Source organism: Oenanthe melanoleuca, chromosome 19 (genome assembly GCF_029582105.1).
Source record: "Oenanthe melanoleuca isolate GR-GAL-2019-014 chromosome 19, OMel1.0, whole genome shotgun sequence".
Lineage (NCBI taxonomy): Eukaryota > Metazoa > Chordata > Aves > Passeriformes > Muscicapidae > Oenanthe > Oenanthe melanoleuca.
In genome coordinates, this window is record NC_079352.1 from 9,901,485 (window position 1) to 9,919,259 (window position 17,775).

At 51.4% G+C, this 17,775-nt stretch overlaps 1 protein-coding gene across 4 annotated transcripts in view; it reads right to left on the minus strand.

Moving 5' to 3' along the window:
* The window catches only part of LOC130260813 (S-adenosyl-L-methionine-dependent tRNA 4-demethylwyosine synthase TYW1-like), a 90,041-nt gene that overhangs the window by 21,805 nt on the left and 50,461 nt on the right, over positions 1 to 17,775 (minus strand). For all 4 annotated transcript variants that reach the window (XM_056506541.1, XM_056506544.1, XM_056506542.1 and 1 more), the window contains one exon: positions 16,800 to 16,935. In XM_056506541.1, the coding sequence (XP_056362516.1) occupies positions 16,800 to 16,935 (136 nt within the window). The remainder of the gene's footprint in view (positions 1 to 16,799; positions 16,936 to 17,775) is intronic.

The following is a 17,775-nucleotide window of genomic DNA, read 5'->3' on the forward strand; positions in this document are numbered from 1 at the left end:
AGCATATCCTCCCAGGCAGGGAAGTGTGGCTGTCTCCCATTTAAATCTCATTTTACTACTCTCCAATTCACATCCCAGCTCATTTAGAAGTTTAAGGTCAAGGACTTCATAAAACTAAATGTGCTGTGAGTGAATTTAAAGGGCTTCTCCCCCTGGGGCAACAGTGACAAGGAGTAACTGCAGCCTCTGTGTGTGCACCTGAACTATCCCAAAACCTGCACAAACTCACCGTGGCTGGGCAGGGAAAGCAGGGACTGAAACTCTGCCACAGGCAGACAGCAAACAGGTAGAAAAATCAGAAATTAATCTGGAGAAGCCTCCTTCCAGAGGGCAACATCTCTGCAGTGCTGTTGAGCAGAGAAACACTGGCAGAAGGCACAGATCAAAATGAGTAATATCCCAAAACGTTATCTGGGAGCAATCCTTGCAGACTGCCAGCAGCACAAAAAGCCAGCCTGCTTTATTCATGGATTATTTGTATTTGTTGTAAAATAGGGCCCCAGGAGATCCTCTCATAAGCACAGCAAAACAAGAAGTAAAGAGCTTAAGCTGTGAGAATGTAACGATCTAAAGCATCAGGATATAAAGGCAGCCAGGATGCTCCACACTCAGGGTTTCCAGGAAAAGCAGCTGCTGCACTCCAGCCATGAGGAGGAGACACAGGAAGAGGAGTCAGGGTCAGAACAGCCCTTCAGATGGGTGGCACTGAAGGTGTGGGTTTATCTCTGTGCACAGACCAGCCTGGCAGGGAGGGGCAGTCCAGGGGTCCCAAAAATGCAACTCAGTGGGGGGGGATCCAGCTCAGCCTTCTGAGGGCAGAACGAGCCAGGGGAACCCCAAACCTTTCCTTTTGGGCAAAATCCTTCCAGGCCACCCCAGGAAGCACTGCAGCCCTTCAGTGTCAGGACAGGACACCAGGGAAACACAGACTGACCAGGCCTAGGGCAGGATCCTGAGGATAAAGAATCCTTCCAGTGGGGGGATCTGAGATCCTGCTCTCAGCACACCAGGGAATGGGAACAGCCCTGAGGCTGCCAGAGCTCCAGAGCTGCCAGGGATGCACAGGGAGGGACTGTTGGGGTGTCTGTGCAGGGCCAGGGGCAGGGCTGGATGATCCTTGTGGGTCCTTCCAGCTCAGGACATTCGAATGAGACAGCTCCAAGGGACAGCTCCAAGGGACAGCTCCAAGGGACAGCTCCAAGGGACAGCTCCATGGGACAGCTCCATGGGACAGCTCCAAGGGACAGGTCACAAGGGACAGCTCCATGGGACAGGTCACAAGGGACAGCTCCATGGGACAGCTCCATGGGACAGCTCCAGGGGACAGGTCACAAGGGACAGCTCCATGGGACAGCTCCATGGGACAGCTCCAGGGGACAGGTCACAAGGGACAGCTCCATGGGACAGCTCCATGGGACAGCTCCAGGGGACAGGTCACAAGGGACAGCTCCAAGGGACAGCTCCAGGGGACAGGTCACAAGGGACAGCTCCAGGGGACAGCTCCATGGGACAGTTCCAGGGGACAGCTCCATGGGACAGCTCCCAGGGGACAGCTCCATGGGACAGCTCCAGGGGACAGTTCCAGGGGACAGCTCTAAGGGACAGCTCCCAGTGGACAGTTCCAGGGGACAGCTCCATGGGACAGCTCCAGGGGACAGCTCCATGGGACAGTTCCAGGGGACAGCTCCATGGGACAGCTCCCAGGGGACAGCTCCATGGGACAGCTCCAGGGGACAGTTCCAGGGGACAGCTCTAAGGGACAGCTCCCAGTGGACAGTTCCAGGGGACAGCTCCATGGGACAGCTCCAGGGGACAGCTCCAGGGGACAGCTCCAGGGGACTCTGCTCAGTGCCCAGGCCAGAGCACAGGGCAGCACTGACTCTGGGTCCTGTTCCAAGGCAGGGACACTGTCCCTGGAAGCCATCCTGACATCCTGCCAGGCCTGTCACATGTACCAATGGGTCCCTGCTTTGCTGCTGGCCCAGCCCCAGCCTGAGCCCAGGACTCCTCCAGAGAGGACTCACTTTGACAAAGTGCTCCCCTTCCACTCCAATAACCACGAGGGATTGGGCCTGCTTCTTTTTTATAATTTATTTTCAATTCCTTCCTCCTCAACATTCATCTTTTGCTAGATCAAATGTAACTATTCTTCATGACACAGCCCAGGTGTAATGTCAGGAGGAAGAAGGAAGGGGGAACACATCACCTGCAAAGAGCAGGATGCTGGAGGGACAGGGGCTTGGCTGGGGCAGGGGAGCAGCTCATTTCTCCAAGAGGGGCAGGAGAAGATCTCCCCTCTCCAAGGGGAGCAAGGAAGCATCTCCAAGGTCCTCACCTTGGATCCTGTCACTGAACTCACTGTTTTGTTCAGGCAGAGTAACAATGTTCCCCTGTTCAGAACTAAATAGAAATAAATCCAGACTTTTGTTTCAGCTGCTGGCTTAGGCTCAGGTATCCTGAACACTTACATGCATTTCTTAGGTACAGATAAAATTATTTTCTTGCCATTTCATCCACAGACTCCTCCACAGAAATCCCTATTTTTGAAGCTAATTAATCTCAACATTCTCAACAGAAACACAGCACAGCTGGATGAAAAAATCACTCTTGGGGGGAGGAAATGACAGTGCAAACTCTAAACAGAACCTGCCCTTTGTTTCACACAACTTCACACCCCTCTGCCAGCACTGGATGAGGAGCAGCAACCACTTCAAAGGCAGCTCCTTTCATCAGAATTTTCTTCCTGTCTTCAAGGAAAGGCTCCACTTGCAAATTCCCTTCATGACACATTCTCAGAGCTTCTGAGCTGGCAGGAGCTGCTGTGATGGTGGCACAAGCCAGTCCAAGAAGGGGTGGTGAGTGCAGCCTGAGCCTGTCCCCTTCCCCGGGTTATGCCACGGCTCCTGAGCGAGCCAGGGCTCAATAAAGACATCAAAGCAATTTCCACACTTGGAAAGGACTTGGCACAGGGATATGGATCAGGAAAAAAAGCCCCTGCAGCCAAAATCTCTTCCCCACAATCAGGAAGAAGTTGCTTTATGCAGAAAGCTCACCAGGAAGGAAAGATCCAAAACATTGCCCGAGGAAATCTCAGATCCCAACACCCCCAGATTGCACAGCTTTCCAAAGCCTTGCAGCTCAGCCCAGAGACAGAGCCCCTCTAAAGGACTGGAGGTCACTCCTGCCTCTCCCAGGAGCTCTGCAGATCACAGAATCCTGGAATGATTTTGGGTTGGGGGGATGTTAAAGTGCATCCAGTGCCACCCCTGTCATGGCAGGGACACCTCCCACTGTCCCAGCTGCTCCCAGCCCTGCCCAGCCTGGCCTTGGGCACTGCCAGGGATCCAGGGGCAGCCACAGCTGCTCTGGGCACCCTGTGCCAGCCCTGCCCACCCTCACAGGGACAATTCCTGCCCAATATCCCACCCATCCCTGCCCTCTGGCAGTGGGAGCCATTCCCTGTGTCCTGTCCCTCCATCCCTGTCCCCAGTCCCTTTCCAGCTCTCCTGGAGCCCCTGGCCCCCTTTAGCCCCTTTATGCCCTGGAAGGGCTCTGAGCTCTCCCTGGAGCCTTCTCTTCCCCAGGTGAGCACCCCCAGCTCTCCCAGCCTGGCTCCAGAGCTGTCCCAAACCTGGGAGCAGCTCTGTGGCCTCCTCTGGACTCTGCAGGACTCATCACACTCCAGAGCACCATCAGGGAAGGCTCAGTGTCCTTGGAAGGCTCAGATGAATCCATTCTTCTGTCAAGCAGCAGCTTCCCTGCCCAGGAAGGCAGGGCCCATCCACCCCTGCAGGTGCCACCCCCTGTGACAGTCCCTGCTGAGCACACTGCACAGCACACCAGGGATTCCTCCCCTCCCAGCTGAACCCAGCACAGAAGTTTTCAGAATCCTTTCTTGAGGGAAATGATGATTAAAGCACACCCTGAGCAGGCTCTGCTGCACAGGAACCCACAAAGACACTGAGCACTGTTCCAGCAGCTGCTATTAATACCCAGGTGGGAGCAAGTGCAGCCTTTGTCTCCAGTGCTAAAAAGGTGCTCATTAGCATGGGCTAATTAACACACTAACTGCTGGGAAACCTCAGCACAGCTCAGAGAAGGGTTTCAGTGCTTGAGAAGTCAGTGCTCAACCCAGGCTCAGCTCCAGGGCCCTGGGCTTCCCCCAGGACCTCCCAGCTGTCCCCAAGTCATCCCCAGCATGGGCACAAAGCCACCCTTGCCACCATCACCCTCTTGCTGGAGCTCACCCAACATTTCAGCTGTGCCTCCTGGATGTGGGGAAAAGCAAAACCAAAGTCCTTGGGGATGTGGATTTTCCATGATTCTGGAGTTTCTGATGGTTCAAAACCTGGAGATGGATCACTGGGCCCTGGTTTCCTGCCTGCAGTGACCCAAAAGTTACTCTCAACTCTGAGCTTAACTGGAATTGAGACATTTCTAATTTTGAGAGTCCGCCTTGAGTTTTCAGTCACACTACACTTCCAAAAGTGAGATTTTCTTTGGATTTGGATAAATCAGCTTTATTAATGCATAACACCATCAGAAAATAATTCGTTACATGGGTATAACAAAAATGTCAAATATGGGTATTTAAAGTAGGGCTCAGAAATTACCCAAGATTTGTGGTTTCAGGTATGTCTAAGCACAAAAATATCTCTTTAAGTGCTCAGTTTTTCCTAGCTGAGATTTAAAAACTTCCCTCAAAGCAGATGGAGTGGGTGGCACCTGTGCCCATGGCTGGGAGGTGGAAAGGGATGGTCTTTAAAGTCTTTCCAACCCAACCCATTCCATGATTCTGTGAGCTGAGTGCTAATGCCAAAGAAACCGTGGTGTTTCTAAAAAATAATCCCCAACTTATTAAAAAAACAAACATAAACCCCAAAGCAAAACACAAACCTGGCACTACTTTTCCATGTAAAAGCCATTCCTGCTCCTTGTGAGGGAATCAGGCAAAAAAACCTAATTAGGGAATCAGGAAAAATACAACTACAAAGTGATGTCCACATGATGAGCACTGGTCGTGTATCTTGTCTTGAACCTGGAGCCCAAGGCAGCTCCTTTAAAGTAGTTTTTAATTCTTTCAGCCTTAATATAAATGTGCAAGAACCAAAATTGTCTCTCTGAAGTATAATTATTGTGAGGAGCCAAGCCTGATCTCCATATGAAATTCCTTGTTCTTCCAAGGCCTTGAAGATAAGATGAAAACTGTTCTGAATAATAATTAGGAAAACAGCAAAGTTGGGCTTTTGGTCTGCATCAGGTTTTTTATCACCCAACTGCCCTGGTGTCCCCCCAGCTCTGAAATCCTGCCTGGAAAGAACAAGGAAGTCCTGCAGTGAGATGAACTCATCAGCACAAATTCCCAAGCTGGAATTTTACACCAGAAACATCAGCCCTGCTGATGTGTGAAGCACAGGAATGAGGGATCAGGACTGGAAACCAAGGAGGAAAAAAACCACCAAATTTCCCTCCCCTCCACACTCACTCTTCCTGTACTTGCTTGTAATCTACTTTATTGCTTCACACTTCAGCAGAAATTAATCAGATTATTGAAAAATCTCTAGAAATAAACAAAGTACAGCAACAGCTTTGTTTTGAGAGCTGAAAAGGCTGTTCTTAAGTAAATACAAACCATAACTGTTCTTTGTCTATTTTCCATGGACTCAGTTTTAACACACTTATCCTTGGAAATCAGCACCAACAACACTCTAGTGATTATTTCTTTCTTTTCCATATTTCCAGTGCAGTTTCATGAAATCATGTAAAATTTATATCCAGGGAAAAAGAAGCCCAATGCAAAGGGACTTAAAATAGAACAGCAAAAAAACAGATCCCATCAAATCAGCAGCAAAACCTACTTCAAGCTTGCTGTTAACCAGGCTGAGATGGTTCTTGTCCCAGGAAAGGGTGGGTATTTAACTCCAAAGAGGCAGGAAAAGCATCAGCAGGAGCTGGGGGTGCTGCCCCCCCATCTGTGCCACAGGGACAGCACAGGCAGGCTCCAGCCTGGGCAGGGAGAGGGAGCACAATCCCCTTCCAGCAGCAGAAAGGCTGCAGTGAGTCCCTGTGCCTGTCCCAGGGCTGCAGCCTGGCAGGGAGCAGTGGGATCAGGACTCTGCTGTCCCTGGGCTGCAGCAGCAGGGACCTGCCAGGCACATCCCAGGGACAGCCCTTGTCCTGCCCCAGCTCAGCCAGCCCCTCTCTCCCTCCCCTGGCTCTGCAGAATCCCCAGCTCCTTCCCTCTGCCCACAGGGATGGCTCCTCCTCTGCTGCTGGGACAGACCCTCCTGAAGGGCACAGGAGGGGCACAGAGACTGGGGTCAGGGGGAAAAGCCCTCCAAGGTGGAGCTCAGCCCTTCCCCCAGCACTGCCCAGGCCAGCAGTGACCGTGTCCCCAAGTGCCACCTCCTCAGGGCTGCTCAATGATCCTGTGTGCTCAGCTGTGGGAAAGAGGAGCTTCAGAGGGGGAAGAGCTGAAGGCAAAACCTGGCACTTCCCCCAGCCTCCTCTCCTTCCACATCTCCCAAAATGTCCCAGACACAGCTCCAGTCACATGCTGATGCTCCATGACCTGGTGTCTCAGGCTTGGCTCCCTGGCCAGGATGAGGGAGACCTTGGTGGTCTTGGAGAGGCACTATGGCAAAGCTGTCACCTCATAGTGACAAACCTGTCACCTCAGGACACAGTCAGACCTCAGCAGCACAGGGAAGGCAGGAGAAGGACAATATTAAAGAACAAACTACAAGGGAGCTCCAAAAAAGGGGCTGGAGCATGTCCAGGGAAGGGAACAGAGCTGGGAAGGGAGGAGCTGTGCAGCTGAGGGGCTGGGAAAGGCTCTGGAGCCCCAGGAGCAGCTGAGGGAGCTGGAAAGGGGCTCAGCCTGGAGAAAAGGAGGCTCAGGAGGGACCTTGTGGCTCTGCACAACTCCCTGACAGGAGGGGACAGCCGGGGGGGTCAGGCTCTGCTCCAGGGAACAGGGACAGGAGGAGAGGGAACTGCCTCAGGCTGGGCAGGGGAGGGCACGGTGGATTTTGGGGAAATTTCTTTACTGAGTGGGTGGTCAAGCTGCCAGGGAAGCAGGGGAGTCCCCATCCCTGGAGGGGTTCAAAACCTGAGTGGATGTGGGACAGGGTCAGTGGTTGGACTCAGTACCCTGGAGGCTTTTCCAGCCTCAGTGATTGTGTGGCAAGAAGAAGTTGGCCTCTAACAACACATCAGTGTCTCAACACACAGATGGGGATGTCAGGCCTGAGAGTGGCATTTGCACAGGAAAGAAAGGAAATTGGGGAGAAAAGCAGCTCCAGAAGAGCAGCTCAAAGGCTGTGGCTGAGGCAGAACTGAACATTGCCAGAGTCCCTCTGGATGCAGGGCAGGAGCCCAACCTGTCCCACAGCACTGCCAGCTGCTCAGGAGTTTTAACCAGCCCAATTATTTATACACCCAGCCAAAGACTTGGATGCCTCCTCACAGATCTCTGTAGCTGGAAATCTCAGCCAGGAAAACAACTTCTCACTGAGATTTCCCAGGGACCTGAAACAATATTCCTCAAAATTGCTGTTTTGCTCAGCAATAGGGGATACAGGAAAGGAGAATTAAGTGTATTTTATACAACCCAGTAATACTGAAGGATTGAGGGAGTAACTGCAGGATCAGCCTGGAGGAGAGAAAGTTTTGGGGTGACCCATTTGTGGCCTCCCATTACCTGAAGGATTCCACAGGAAGGATGGAGAGGGACTTTGGACAAGAGCCTGGAGTGCCAGGACAGGGGGATGGCTTCCCACTGCCAGAGGGAGGGTGAGGTGGGATTCTGGGAAGGAATTGCTCCTGTGAAGGTGGCACAGGCAAGCTCAGGCACAGCCTGGGAAGGGGTGACTGTATTTATGGGAATGGTAACACTGGTTATCCTGGGAAATAACAAACCAGCAATGCAACTTCCAGCAATGAAAGCAGAGATTAAGCTGCCATAAAAACATAATTGCCTCGTTAAAAAACACTCTTGCAGGCTGTGAAGCAAATGATTTATATTTTTCTTCTGGGTTTTGTCCAAATAATCTAAAAATAGATCTGAAAGCCCCACCAGGATTGCTGAAAATCCTGCCTAGTTCACAAGAAGCAGTGTAAACAAGGAGTCTGACATAAATTTCTCTTATTGATTAAGCAATCCTTGAAAACCCAGTGCTCTTGTAAAGCCTTAATTCAAGAGCTGGGCTCTAAAAGAACAACAATTATTAGCTTTAAACATTTTAAGTGCCCATTCTGGTAAATAGGTGAGGGCTGAGAGAACTCCTGCAGATGCTGGAGCAGAGCAGGGGAATGATAAAAATCCCAACAAAGGATTTACTCAAGTCCTGAGTGTCTGTGGACTCACAATGTAAGGTGTGCTCCACCTGAGGAGCCTCCCCAGGGGATACCTGAAATTCCAACACCTCAAATTCCAGCATTCCTTTAGAGACCCAGTGTCCATGAAATGCCTCAGGTCCTGCTGCTCCCACAGCAAGCTGGATCAGGAAGCCCAGAGGGAGATCAGCGTCCCCAGGATTGTTAAGAAAATTCCAACCCTGAGCCAGAAAGACATAAAAGCAATGATGCAAACACACACACACTTGTAGAGCTCTGTAAACAGTTGTTTTCTCTTATCTGTAATTACTACGGATCATCAACTCTCCAGTTCAGGGCTCATCACCCCCAGACACTCCAACCTGCTGGGTTTAGCACTCAGCTGGGTTTAGCACTAAGCTGGGTTTAGCGCTAAGCTGGGTTTAGCGCTAAGATGGGTTTAGCACTAAACTGGGTTTAGCACTAAGCTGGGTTTAGCACTCAGCTGGGTTTAGCACTAAACTGGGTTTAGCGCCAAGCTGGGTTTAGCACTCAGCTGGGTTTAGCACTCAGCTGGGTTTAGCACTCAGCTGGGTTTAGCACTAAGCTGGGATAAGCACTCAGCTGGGTTTAGCACTAAGCTGGGATAAGCACTAAACTGGGTTTAGCACTAAGCTGGGTTTAGCACTCAGCTGGGTTTAGCACTAAGCTGGGTTTAGCACTCAGCTGGGTTTAGCACTCAGCTGGGTTTAGCACTAAGCTGGGTTTAGCACTCAGCTGGGTTTAGCACTCAGCTGGGTTTAGCACTCAGCTGGGTTTAGCCCTAAGCTGGGTTTAGCACTCAGCTGGGTTTAGCACTCAGCTGGGTTTAGCACTAAGATGGGTTTAGCTCTCAGCTGGGTTTAGCACTCAGCTGGGTTTAGCACTCAGCTGGGTTTAGCACTCAGCTGGGTTTAGCACTCAGTTGGGTTTAGCCCTAAGCACTTAGAGATGGTTTGCACTGCATCTCATTTGGCTCCTGCACCAAACAGGTTCTGTCCCCTGCCCTGTCCCCTCTGCCTGGGTGAAAGTCCCCCTGGGCTCCAGAAGGGCTCTGAGGTCTCCCCAGAGCTTCCCTCCTCCAGGAGAACATCCCCAGCTCTCCCAGCCTGGCTCCAGCCCTTGGAGCATCTCCCTGGCCTGCTCTGGACCTGCCCCAACACATTCACATCTTCCCTGGTGAATTCTGTGAATTACCACATTAGAATCAGAATTATATGAGTTTCTGAGAGCTCAGTGAAAGATGCCCCAGCAGCTTTGCAGCTTCAGAGGGGACTCTGAATTCCTGTGCTGCAGTTCCTGAATTTTTCCCATTGCCAAATCCAACAACAGCTTCACCCAAGGAGAATGCACAGGAAAAATCCCCTTCCTTGCTTGCAGTGCTTCTGTCTCAGTTATGCACTCCCCATCCCAGATGAGCAAACACATCACTCCTACAGATGCTTTGTCAACTTGTCTTTCCTGAAATGTCAAATGCAAGGATCCAAAGGAATGGATTCAATGAACCCAATAAATGCTTCTCAGCTGACTCCTTGTGTGAGAGCTGTTGGTAATTGGTCAGTGAGGAGAGAAATCCAGAGTTAATGCATTTAGCAATGGAGTATGGTGCCCTGCCCTGCAGGGCCCAACCTGTGCCCTTCAGCCCTATTAGCTCTGCTCTATAGGCTGAAATAAAACCTTGGCTGAAAGCAAAGTGCAGCCCCGAGCTTCCCTGGTTGCCACAAATAGAATTTTAGGGTTGTTCTTTCCTTCTGGAGAGTTCCCATAAAAACACACAGGCTCAGCCTCCTCAGGAGGCCTGTCCATGAAAACTGCTCTAGTTCACAACCAGAGAACCAAAATGTGACCAAATGTCCCCAAGGCCACAGAGGCTGCTGGGGAAGCTGGCAGCTCCAGAGCCAAGCCCAGGGAAGGGAACAGCCCTTGGCTGGTGGTTGGGCAATAAATAACCTGGAAGAGGAACAAACTTGGCTTTAACCAAGCTCCCTAAATCCCAAGCAAGGTTGGCATCTCAGGCAGCTCCTAGAAGAGCTCAAGGCAAAGGAGAGGTGCTCTTTAAGAGAGGGTAAGAACTGCAAATGCTCCCTTAGTGCTCAGCAGCAGGAAAGCTGGGCAAGCTGGAGAATGTGCCTGAGGGAAGGGATGAGTGCAGCTGGAAGGGAGCAGCAGGAGGGCCCTGCTGGTCCCACTGCCCAGGGCCATGGGAGGGGGCAGGGGTGCCCTGGCCCAGCCCACGTGGCACTGGGCACCTCTGCAGCCACACCAGGAGCAAACAGCACCAGGCCCAGGCAGGAATGAGAGGAGGGGCTTCACCTGGGACTGAGAGAACACAGATTCCACCCCCCTGTGTCTCCAGCTCCTGGGTGGCCACAAAACCCTCCCTTCCCCCAGCCTCAGCCTCCCCAGCACAGCCAGGACAGCAGCAGCTGGAATAACACATCCCTCTGGCTGGAGCTGTGTTATCAACATTTCCCTCCTTCCTTGCCTGCAAGCAAACCAGGAGGGACTCACACAGCCAGAGAAATGAGATTTCACTCCCTCAGCAGCCAAGCATCTTGCTGAAGCTTGGTTTGGATTGCTGTGAGGACACTGAAAGGACAGGAGGGATTTCAGAAGCAATAACTCTGTATTAACATCATACCTGTGTCACACTCCTCAGGCTGCATTGCCAAAGGCTTTCACCACAAGTCTCATTAGCAACCCCATTAAAACAAGAACACAGCTGGTGAGAGCATTTACTGTGCAGAAGAGTCAAATTCTTCTAAATTTATAGTGGCAAAATTGATTACTGATTTTAACATCTGTTGCAGATTTTACATTTAAATTCTCCTTAAAAAGTCCCTCAGCTCAGAAACATCAGACATGGCTCCCCTCCCCCAGGAGCCACATAAATCATCTCCCTGCAAATCAAATGTGTCTTTTCATAAAAAACAATTGTTCCTGTCATTTATTACATAATAATCAGCATTAAAACCTGCTGAGGATGCAATTCTATTTATGCTGTTTGTAATCACACAAGCACAAGGGTAACTTGGAAGACAGAATAATGCTGGGAAAAACAAAGAGTCAAGTAAATAGTAGCAGATGCAAGGCTGGGAATGTTTAAATATCAAACTGGTCTCTTCATCACCCAGGGATGTAACAGGAGCTACCTGTGAGCAGTGTGAAAATGCAGACCTGGAGACAGTAATGGGAGATGCTTTTACACCTTGTGCCTTCCCCTGGATAAACCACTCCTAGCTCCTGCCAGCAAGGAACATCCAGGCACCAAACCCAGGCACTGCCAGTGTGTGATATCCCAGCACAGGCAGAGGGAACCATTTCCCTCCCTGATCTTTTTTCAATAAAAGAAGAAAACCCAGGTGACTATTGCACCCCTCCCAGCTAGCTCTGACCCTGGTTCTCCAGGAACTCCTAATCCCCTTGAAGCACAAAGAGTGAGGGCAAGGTTAGATCCCAGATCTGCAGCAGTGTCACGTGTGATGTCCAAAGGCACAGTCTGAGCTCCTGGCAGTGCCACTGAGCTGCCTCCTTTGCTTTGTGACCCTCCTGGAAGGACAGCAAGGACAAGGTTCTGCTCCATCATCAGTTCCTGCAGTGCCACACCATCCCATTAACCTGCAGGGCTGATTCCTGCTCTGTGCATGGCTCCAGCCTGTTTGGGAGAACATTGGCACCTGGCCCCAGGTCCCAGCAGCTCAGCTCTGCCTGCCCAGCTCTGGCAGCACAGCAAGTCCTGCAAGGCCAGCCCATGCCCAGGACAGGATTCATCATGAGGAACTCAAGGAGGGACAGACAGAGGAGGTGACACCACACCATACTCTGTTTGTCAGGGACCTTCAGCCTAGAGCTCAGCAAGCCCATGGACACCCATGGAGCAGCAGTCATTTGTTCAAGAGCTGCTTTGCTCACCCCAGGTCAGGAGGAGCACTCCCAGCAGGTCAGGGTGGGTCCCAGGCTGGGGCAGCTCTGCAGTGCTGTGCCAGCTCTGGATCCTCAGCACAGCAGGCACAGGGAGCTCCTGCAGCAGGGCCAGCACGGGCTGTGAGGATGAGGAGGGCCTGGAGCATCTCAGTGCCCAGGAAAGGCTGAGGGAGCTGGGGCTGCTCAGGCTGGAGAGGAGCCCCAGCTGAGAGGGACCCTCAGCCCTGGGTGTCCCTGTGTGCAGGGAGGGGCAGAGCAGGGCCCAGGCTCTGCTCCAGGGCCCAGCAGTGGCACCAGAGCCACGGGCAGGGACTGAGCCCAGCAGCTGCCCCTGCACAGGAGGCACAACTTGTGCCCTGGGCAGTGCCCAGCCCTGAGCAGGTGCCCAGGGAGGGGCTGGAGTGTCCCTCAGTAGGGATATTCCAGAGCCACATGGACACAGTGCTGTGCCCTGTGCTCTGGGATGGCCCTGCCTGAGCAGGGAGGTGGCACCAGGGACCCTCTGTGCTCCTCCAGCCTGGCCCAGCCTGGGGTTCCATGAAGGCAAAAAGCCCCCTCAGAGCTGCTGCCGAGGGATGTGAACCATACATAGGACATGTGCTGCTCTGTTCATCACCATCTTCCATGCAGCTGTTTTCCCAGTTTGGGTAGAAATCCATAAGCATCCCCATTCCATTTCTCAGTATGGGCCCCATGGGGTTCCAGTTGGTCCTAGCCAACATCCCTACTGCTTGTAAAAGCACTTGGTGATTTATGGACAACAACCAGGACGAATTCCCAAAGTTCCTCAGCCTGCAGAACTTGGTCCAGTCACCCTGAGGGAAACAGAGCCCAAACCAAAGACCAGAGGATCCTGAATCTGACTGGGAGGATGAGACATCACAGACCATGGGTTGTTTTCTTGCTCAGCACATCTGCTTAAAGGTATTCTGGAAAAACAGCATCAACTTGATGCTAAAACCTCCAAGGTTTAGAAAATCTCCCCCTTCCCTCCTGAGCTGGACCCTCATCACAGGTTTGCACCCCATTCCTCATTGGATATGGATTAGGAAGCAGCAATGGCTAGAAGAATCTTTCAGCAGTGATTTCTCACCCTGATGATAAGGATTCACATCCTCAATGCTCCAGGCACCTGTCCATAAAGCCAAGTCACCTCTCACAATCATTCTCACAAACTCAAGGCTGTCAGAGGGTGAGGCTCCAAAACTCAATGTGGTGTTTGGGAAGGGCACAGTCCAAATTGCACATGCTCATGTCTTTCCTTTCCCTCTCCACTTTATTTCAGGGGTAGAGGACTCAGGACAAGAAACAAAGGAGCCTTTAGGAGTCCACTTGCTATTTAAACTCCTCTCTCAAAAAGAGTTCCTCAGCACAAAAAATTTAACATGAAGATCATTTTAATGAGAGCAGCTCTGGAAAGGATTAAACTTGCTCCAAGTTGCAGTGGACAAAGAGGGGAGGGGGGGTTCATGTTGTTTGCTGCAGAGAGAAATAGCACAAAAGTTTTTTATCTTGTATTCCTGGGCTTCCTTTGAAAATGGATGTAGCAACTAATCCCAGAAACGTTGGATGAGGCTGTCAGATAATACTGGGAAAAATTTGTTAGTAAATTCAGTCTTTGACTGAGGCTAAAGAACTTTGTCTCGAAGGTCAGTTGTAAGCATGGAATCCATTACCAGCATAACTGGGCCAAGGCCAGGCTGGATGGGGCCTGGAGCAGCCTGGGATGGTGGAAGGGCTCCCTGTGGGTTGGAATGAGGTGAGTTTAAGTCCCTTCCAACCCAAACCATTCCAGGATTCTGAGGTTCTACAACCACCTCCCTGGGGCAAGAGGTTTGAAGACCCTGTCATATTTAACAAACCTGGGCCTTGGCTGGAGGAAAGAGAACAGCCAAGACAAACATCCTCTCTCCTTTCTCACCTAAAACCATGTCCTTCCCTCTTCCTTTCTCTCACTTCTCAGTCTGGATTACCAAGCCAGAGGATTACTCTGCCACCCACCATCCATCCCCACAGCCCAGGCAGGCAGCAGGAGAGAGCAGGAGCAGCACGTCCCAAAGCCCCCGAGGGAGCACAGCAGGTACAGCTCGTGCTCCCACAAGCTCCCTTTGCCCACGGTTATTTTGCAGTGTGCCCAGCTCAAAGCTGCCCATGGCTGCTCAGCAGTGACTCAGAGGAGCTGCAGTGCCAGCTCCTCTCAGCCTCAGCACTGAATCAGCCTGGAAGGTTTGTCAGGCACTGGGAAAAACTGGGACGTGTATTTGTTTCCAGCTATATTAACATCATTTCCCAACACAATGCAGCATCCTGGAAAAGGGTCTGTATTTCCCAGGAATTCACAGGTGCTTTAGCTGCCAGCATCTCCCATATTTCACAGTCCTACAGAACAAGTCCTGTGAGCTCAGGGCAGGGCAGCTGGGAGGAGAACAGAGAGGTGCTGCTGCCCAGGAGCACTCAGAGGTTTTGGGTACCAGAATCCTGTGTTTGATCAGTGCAGGGACTGTGCCTGTGCTGGCACTGCTGGGACACTGCCAATCCAGAGTCGGTTTTGTGCCCTCAGGACAAGACAGACCCTGAGGGGCTGGAGTGTGTCCAGAGAAGGGAACAGAGCTGGGAAGGGGCTGGAGCCCCAGGAGCAGCTGAGGGAGCTGGAAAGGGGCTCAGCCTGGAGAAAAGGAGGCTCAGAGAAATTTCTGGCTCTGCACAACTCCCTGACAGGAGGAGACACCGGGGTGGATCAGGCTCTGCTCCCAGGAACAGGGGACAAATAGAAATGGCCTCAAGCTGTGCCAGGAGAGATTTAGGCTGGATATTAGGGAAAATTTCTCCATGGAAAGAGTGGTCAGGCCTTGGCAGGGGCTGCCCAGAGATGTCTGGAGTCCCCATCCCTGGAGGTGCCCAAGGAAGGGCTGGATATGGCACTCAGTGGGCATCAGGCACAGCTTGGGCTCAATGGGCTGGGAAGGCTTTTCCAACCTCAGTGATTCTGGGATTAAGAGAAAACCAACAACCAGCAGCTTCCCCAAGAGCTCCTGCTGTCCCCATGTGTGACACTGCCTCGTGCAGCTGAGCAGGGCTGGCAGAGAAGGGCTTCACCAACTGGAACAACCATTAATTGGCTCTTGTGTTATCAGTGTTTCAAGGACCCTTCAAAGTGCAGTTGCTTGGAGGAGAAAATGCACCTGCTAGTGGAGCTGCTTTCTCCTCTCCTCTTCACCTTGACCAGGGTATTTTTAGCTGTATGGACAGACTTGCCAATACTTTCACCTTCAATTGTTTGCAAGGAAACTTCTGACAACTCCCAGTAATGAACACTCAGGGTCAAGAGAGGTAGCAGGAAAGGAATTATGGGCAAAAGCAACTTCTCAAAAGGCTTTTGCAGCATTTTGTGCCTTCAGTATTTTAGCTCCCCTTCTCCCCACCGATTTCCCTGCTCACAGAGAATTCAGTTTGCACTTGATTTCAATACCCTCAGAGTGTGGACTGAGGTTTTGCACAAGAGAGCTGTATTTCCACACACAAAGCTCTGACCACGCTGCCCACGTGCCTTTGCAGCAGAAAGTGCCACTCAATTCCTCTGAGTCTCACAGATCCTCTAATCTAAGTTCATTTGGCAGAGAATGGTCCAACACTGTCATCAGAGAAGGCAGGAAAACTCATTATTCCAACAAAACCTCATTATTCAAAGGCAACAGTCTCTCTTGGCTGTTCATCCCAGCAGGTAACGTGTCAACGTCTGGCAGATCAGTAAACACAGCCCTGGCTTCCATCAGAGCCCAGGAGCAGGAACAAGAGGCAGACATGCTTGTGAGGCACTGTTCTTATCCATTCATGTGCTGCTGGGCTCAGGAGGGCTTCACTAATTACTCCAGAACTCACCTGTCACACAGAGCCTGAGCTGACACCACCCCAGGGCCCCAGGCCATGCTCAGCTGAGTCCCACCCACACAGGGCAAAGGCCCCCCTGCTGCTATGCTCACATCCCCAGGGTGAATCTTCCAGAAAAAAGCAGATTTCTCTGGAGCAGGAGGGTGTCAGAGCTACCAAACTCCAGCACACACATTTTAATGTCCTTTATGTGCTGCCATTTCAAGAGAGTCTCTGAGAACCAGAGCAAAGGAACACAGGAGATTTACAACTCTTCCCTGAACTCCCAGCTTTCCTTCAGCAGCCTGTTTTTAGTGTAACCCCTTTGTCAGGGAATCTCTTATTTGATAATCTCTTCATCCCTCACAGCACCTTCTATTCACAGCATTCACTGCCCCATTTGACACACACATTCTGCTCTGGAAAACTACTCAAACCTACTGCACTTCACACACCTGAATGTACCAACCATGGAAATATACTCCCAACACACCCAGAACCCACTCCATGGTCCATCATAAAGCCTCTTAAGTCTTCTACTTCTGCAGAAAGTAGAAGCAGGTACGGTGAGAAGGGAGAAAAAAGCTGTGGTGAGTCAGCAAAGTGTAGAAGGAAGGAAAAAGCCATTTAAAAGTCCATTCTTAAGTGGGTACCTTTTCAGACAAGGCCTTTAAGCTGTCTAGAAACCTCTGCCAGAAGTCCTTGAAGAGGGGTCTGTCAATCCTCTTCAGGCTCTCCTTGGTGCTGGCATCCACACTGACATAGAGCTGGGTCACAGGCTCCAGCCTCCTGCAAAGGGAAAAAGGGAATTGCTGCTTCCACAAATCTGCTGCTTGAGTTTGTGTTCTCCTACAAATGCAGGAACAGGAGCTGGACAGTATTTCCAGGGAAAGTTCACCTCTGCCAAGTGACCATCAGCAGCAGCAAGGTGTTACAACCTCAACAAACACCCCCAAGTCTGAGAACTCACACACACAGCCCTTAGCTGACAATTTCATTGTCATTTCCTCCCTGCACCAGAACAGATTTCACTCCAGTGCAGCTGTAACACATTGGGAAAAGCTCCCCAAAGAAAGGGGTTCAGGTGAGGCACAGAGAGGTTCTGCAATCCACAAAGCTCTGTCCTTTCTCCACAATTCATTTGGCCCATGGGAAAACAATCCCATTCAACAGCAATGGACAGCAGGAGGAATTTTCCCTGGAAAGGGTGGTCAGGCCTTGGCAGGGGCTGCCCAGGGAGGTCTGGAGTGCCCATCCCTGGAGGTGTCTGAGGAAGGGCTGGACATGGCACCCAGTGCTCTGGGCTGGGGACAAGGCGGAGATCAAGCTGGCACTCAATGATTCTGGAGGGATTTTCCAACTCAGGGATTCTGTGACTCTAAATTCAGCCCTAATTCAGCCAGTTCCTACTGCTGGACATGCTGAACTCCCCTGGCCTGCAGCAGGATTGTCAATGACATTTTTGAAGGGACCTCAAAGCTGTTTAGAAAATAAACCCATGCACAAACCACCACCCTGTTCTCCTTCCACTGCCAAGGCTCTTATTGCACAGAAATCCTGGAGCAGAGCCCTTCTGGTCACAAGTGCTGCTCCCAGCAGCTGGGAGCCCAGCACTGGGAACTCCTGAAG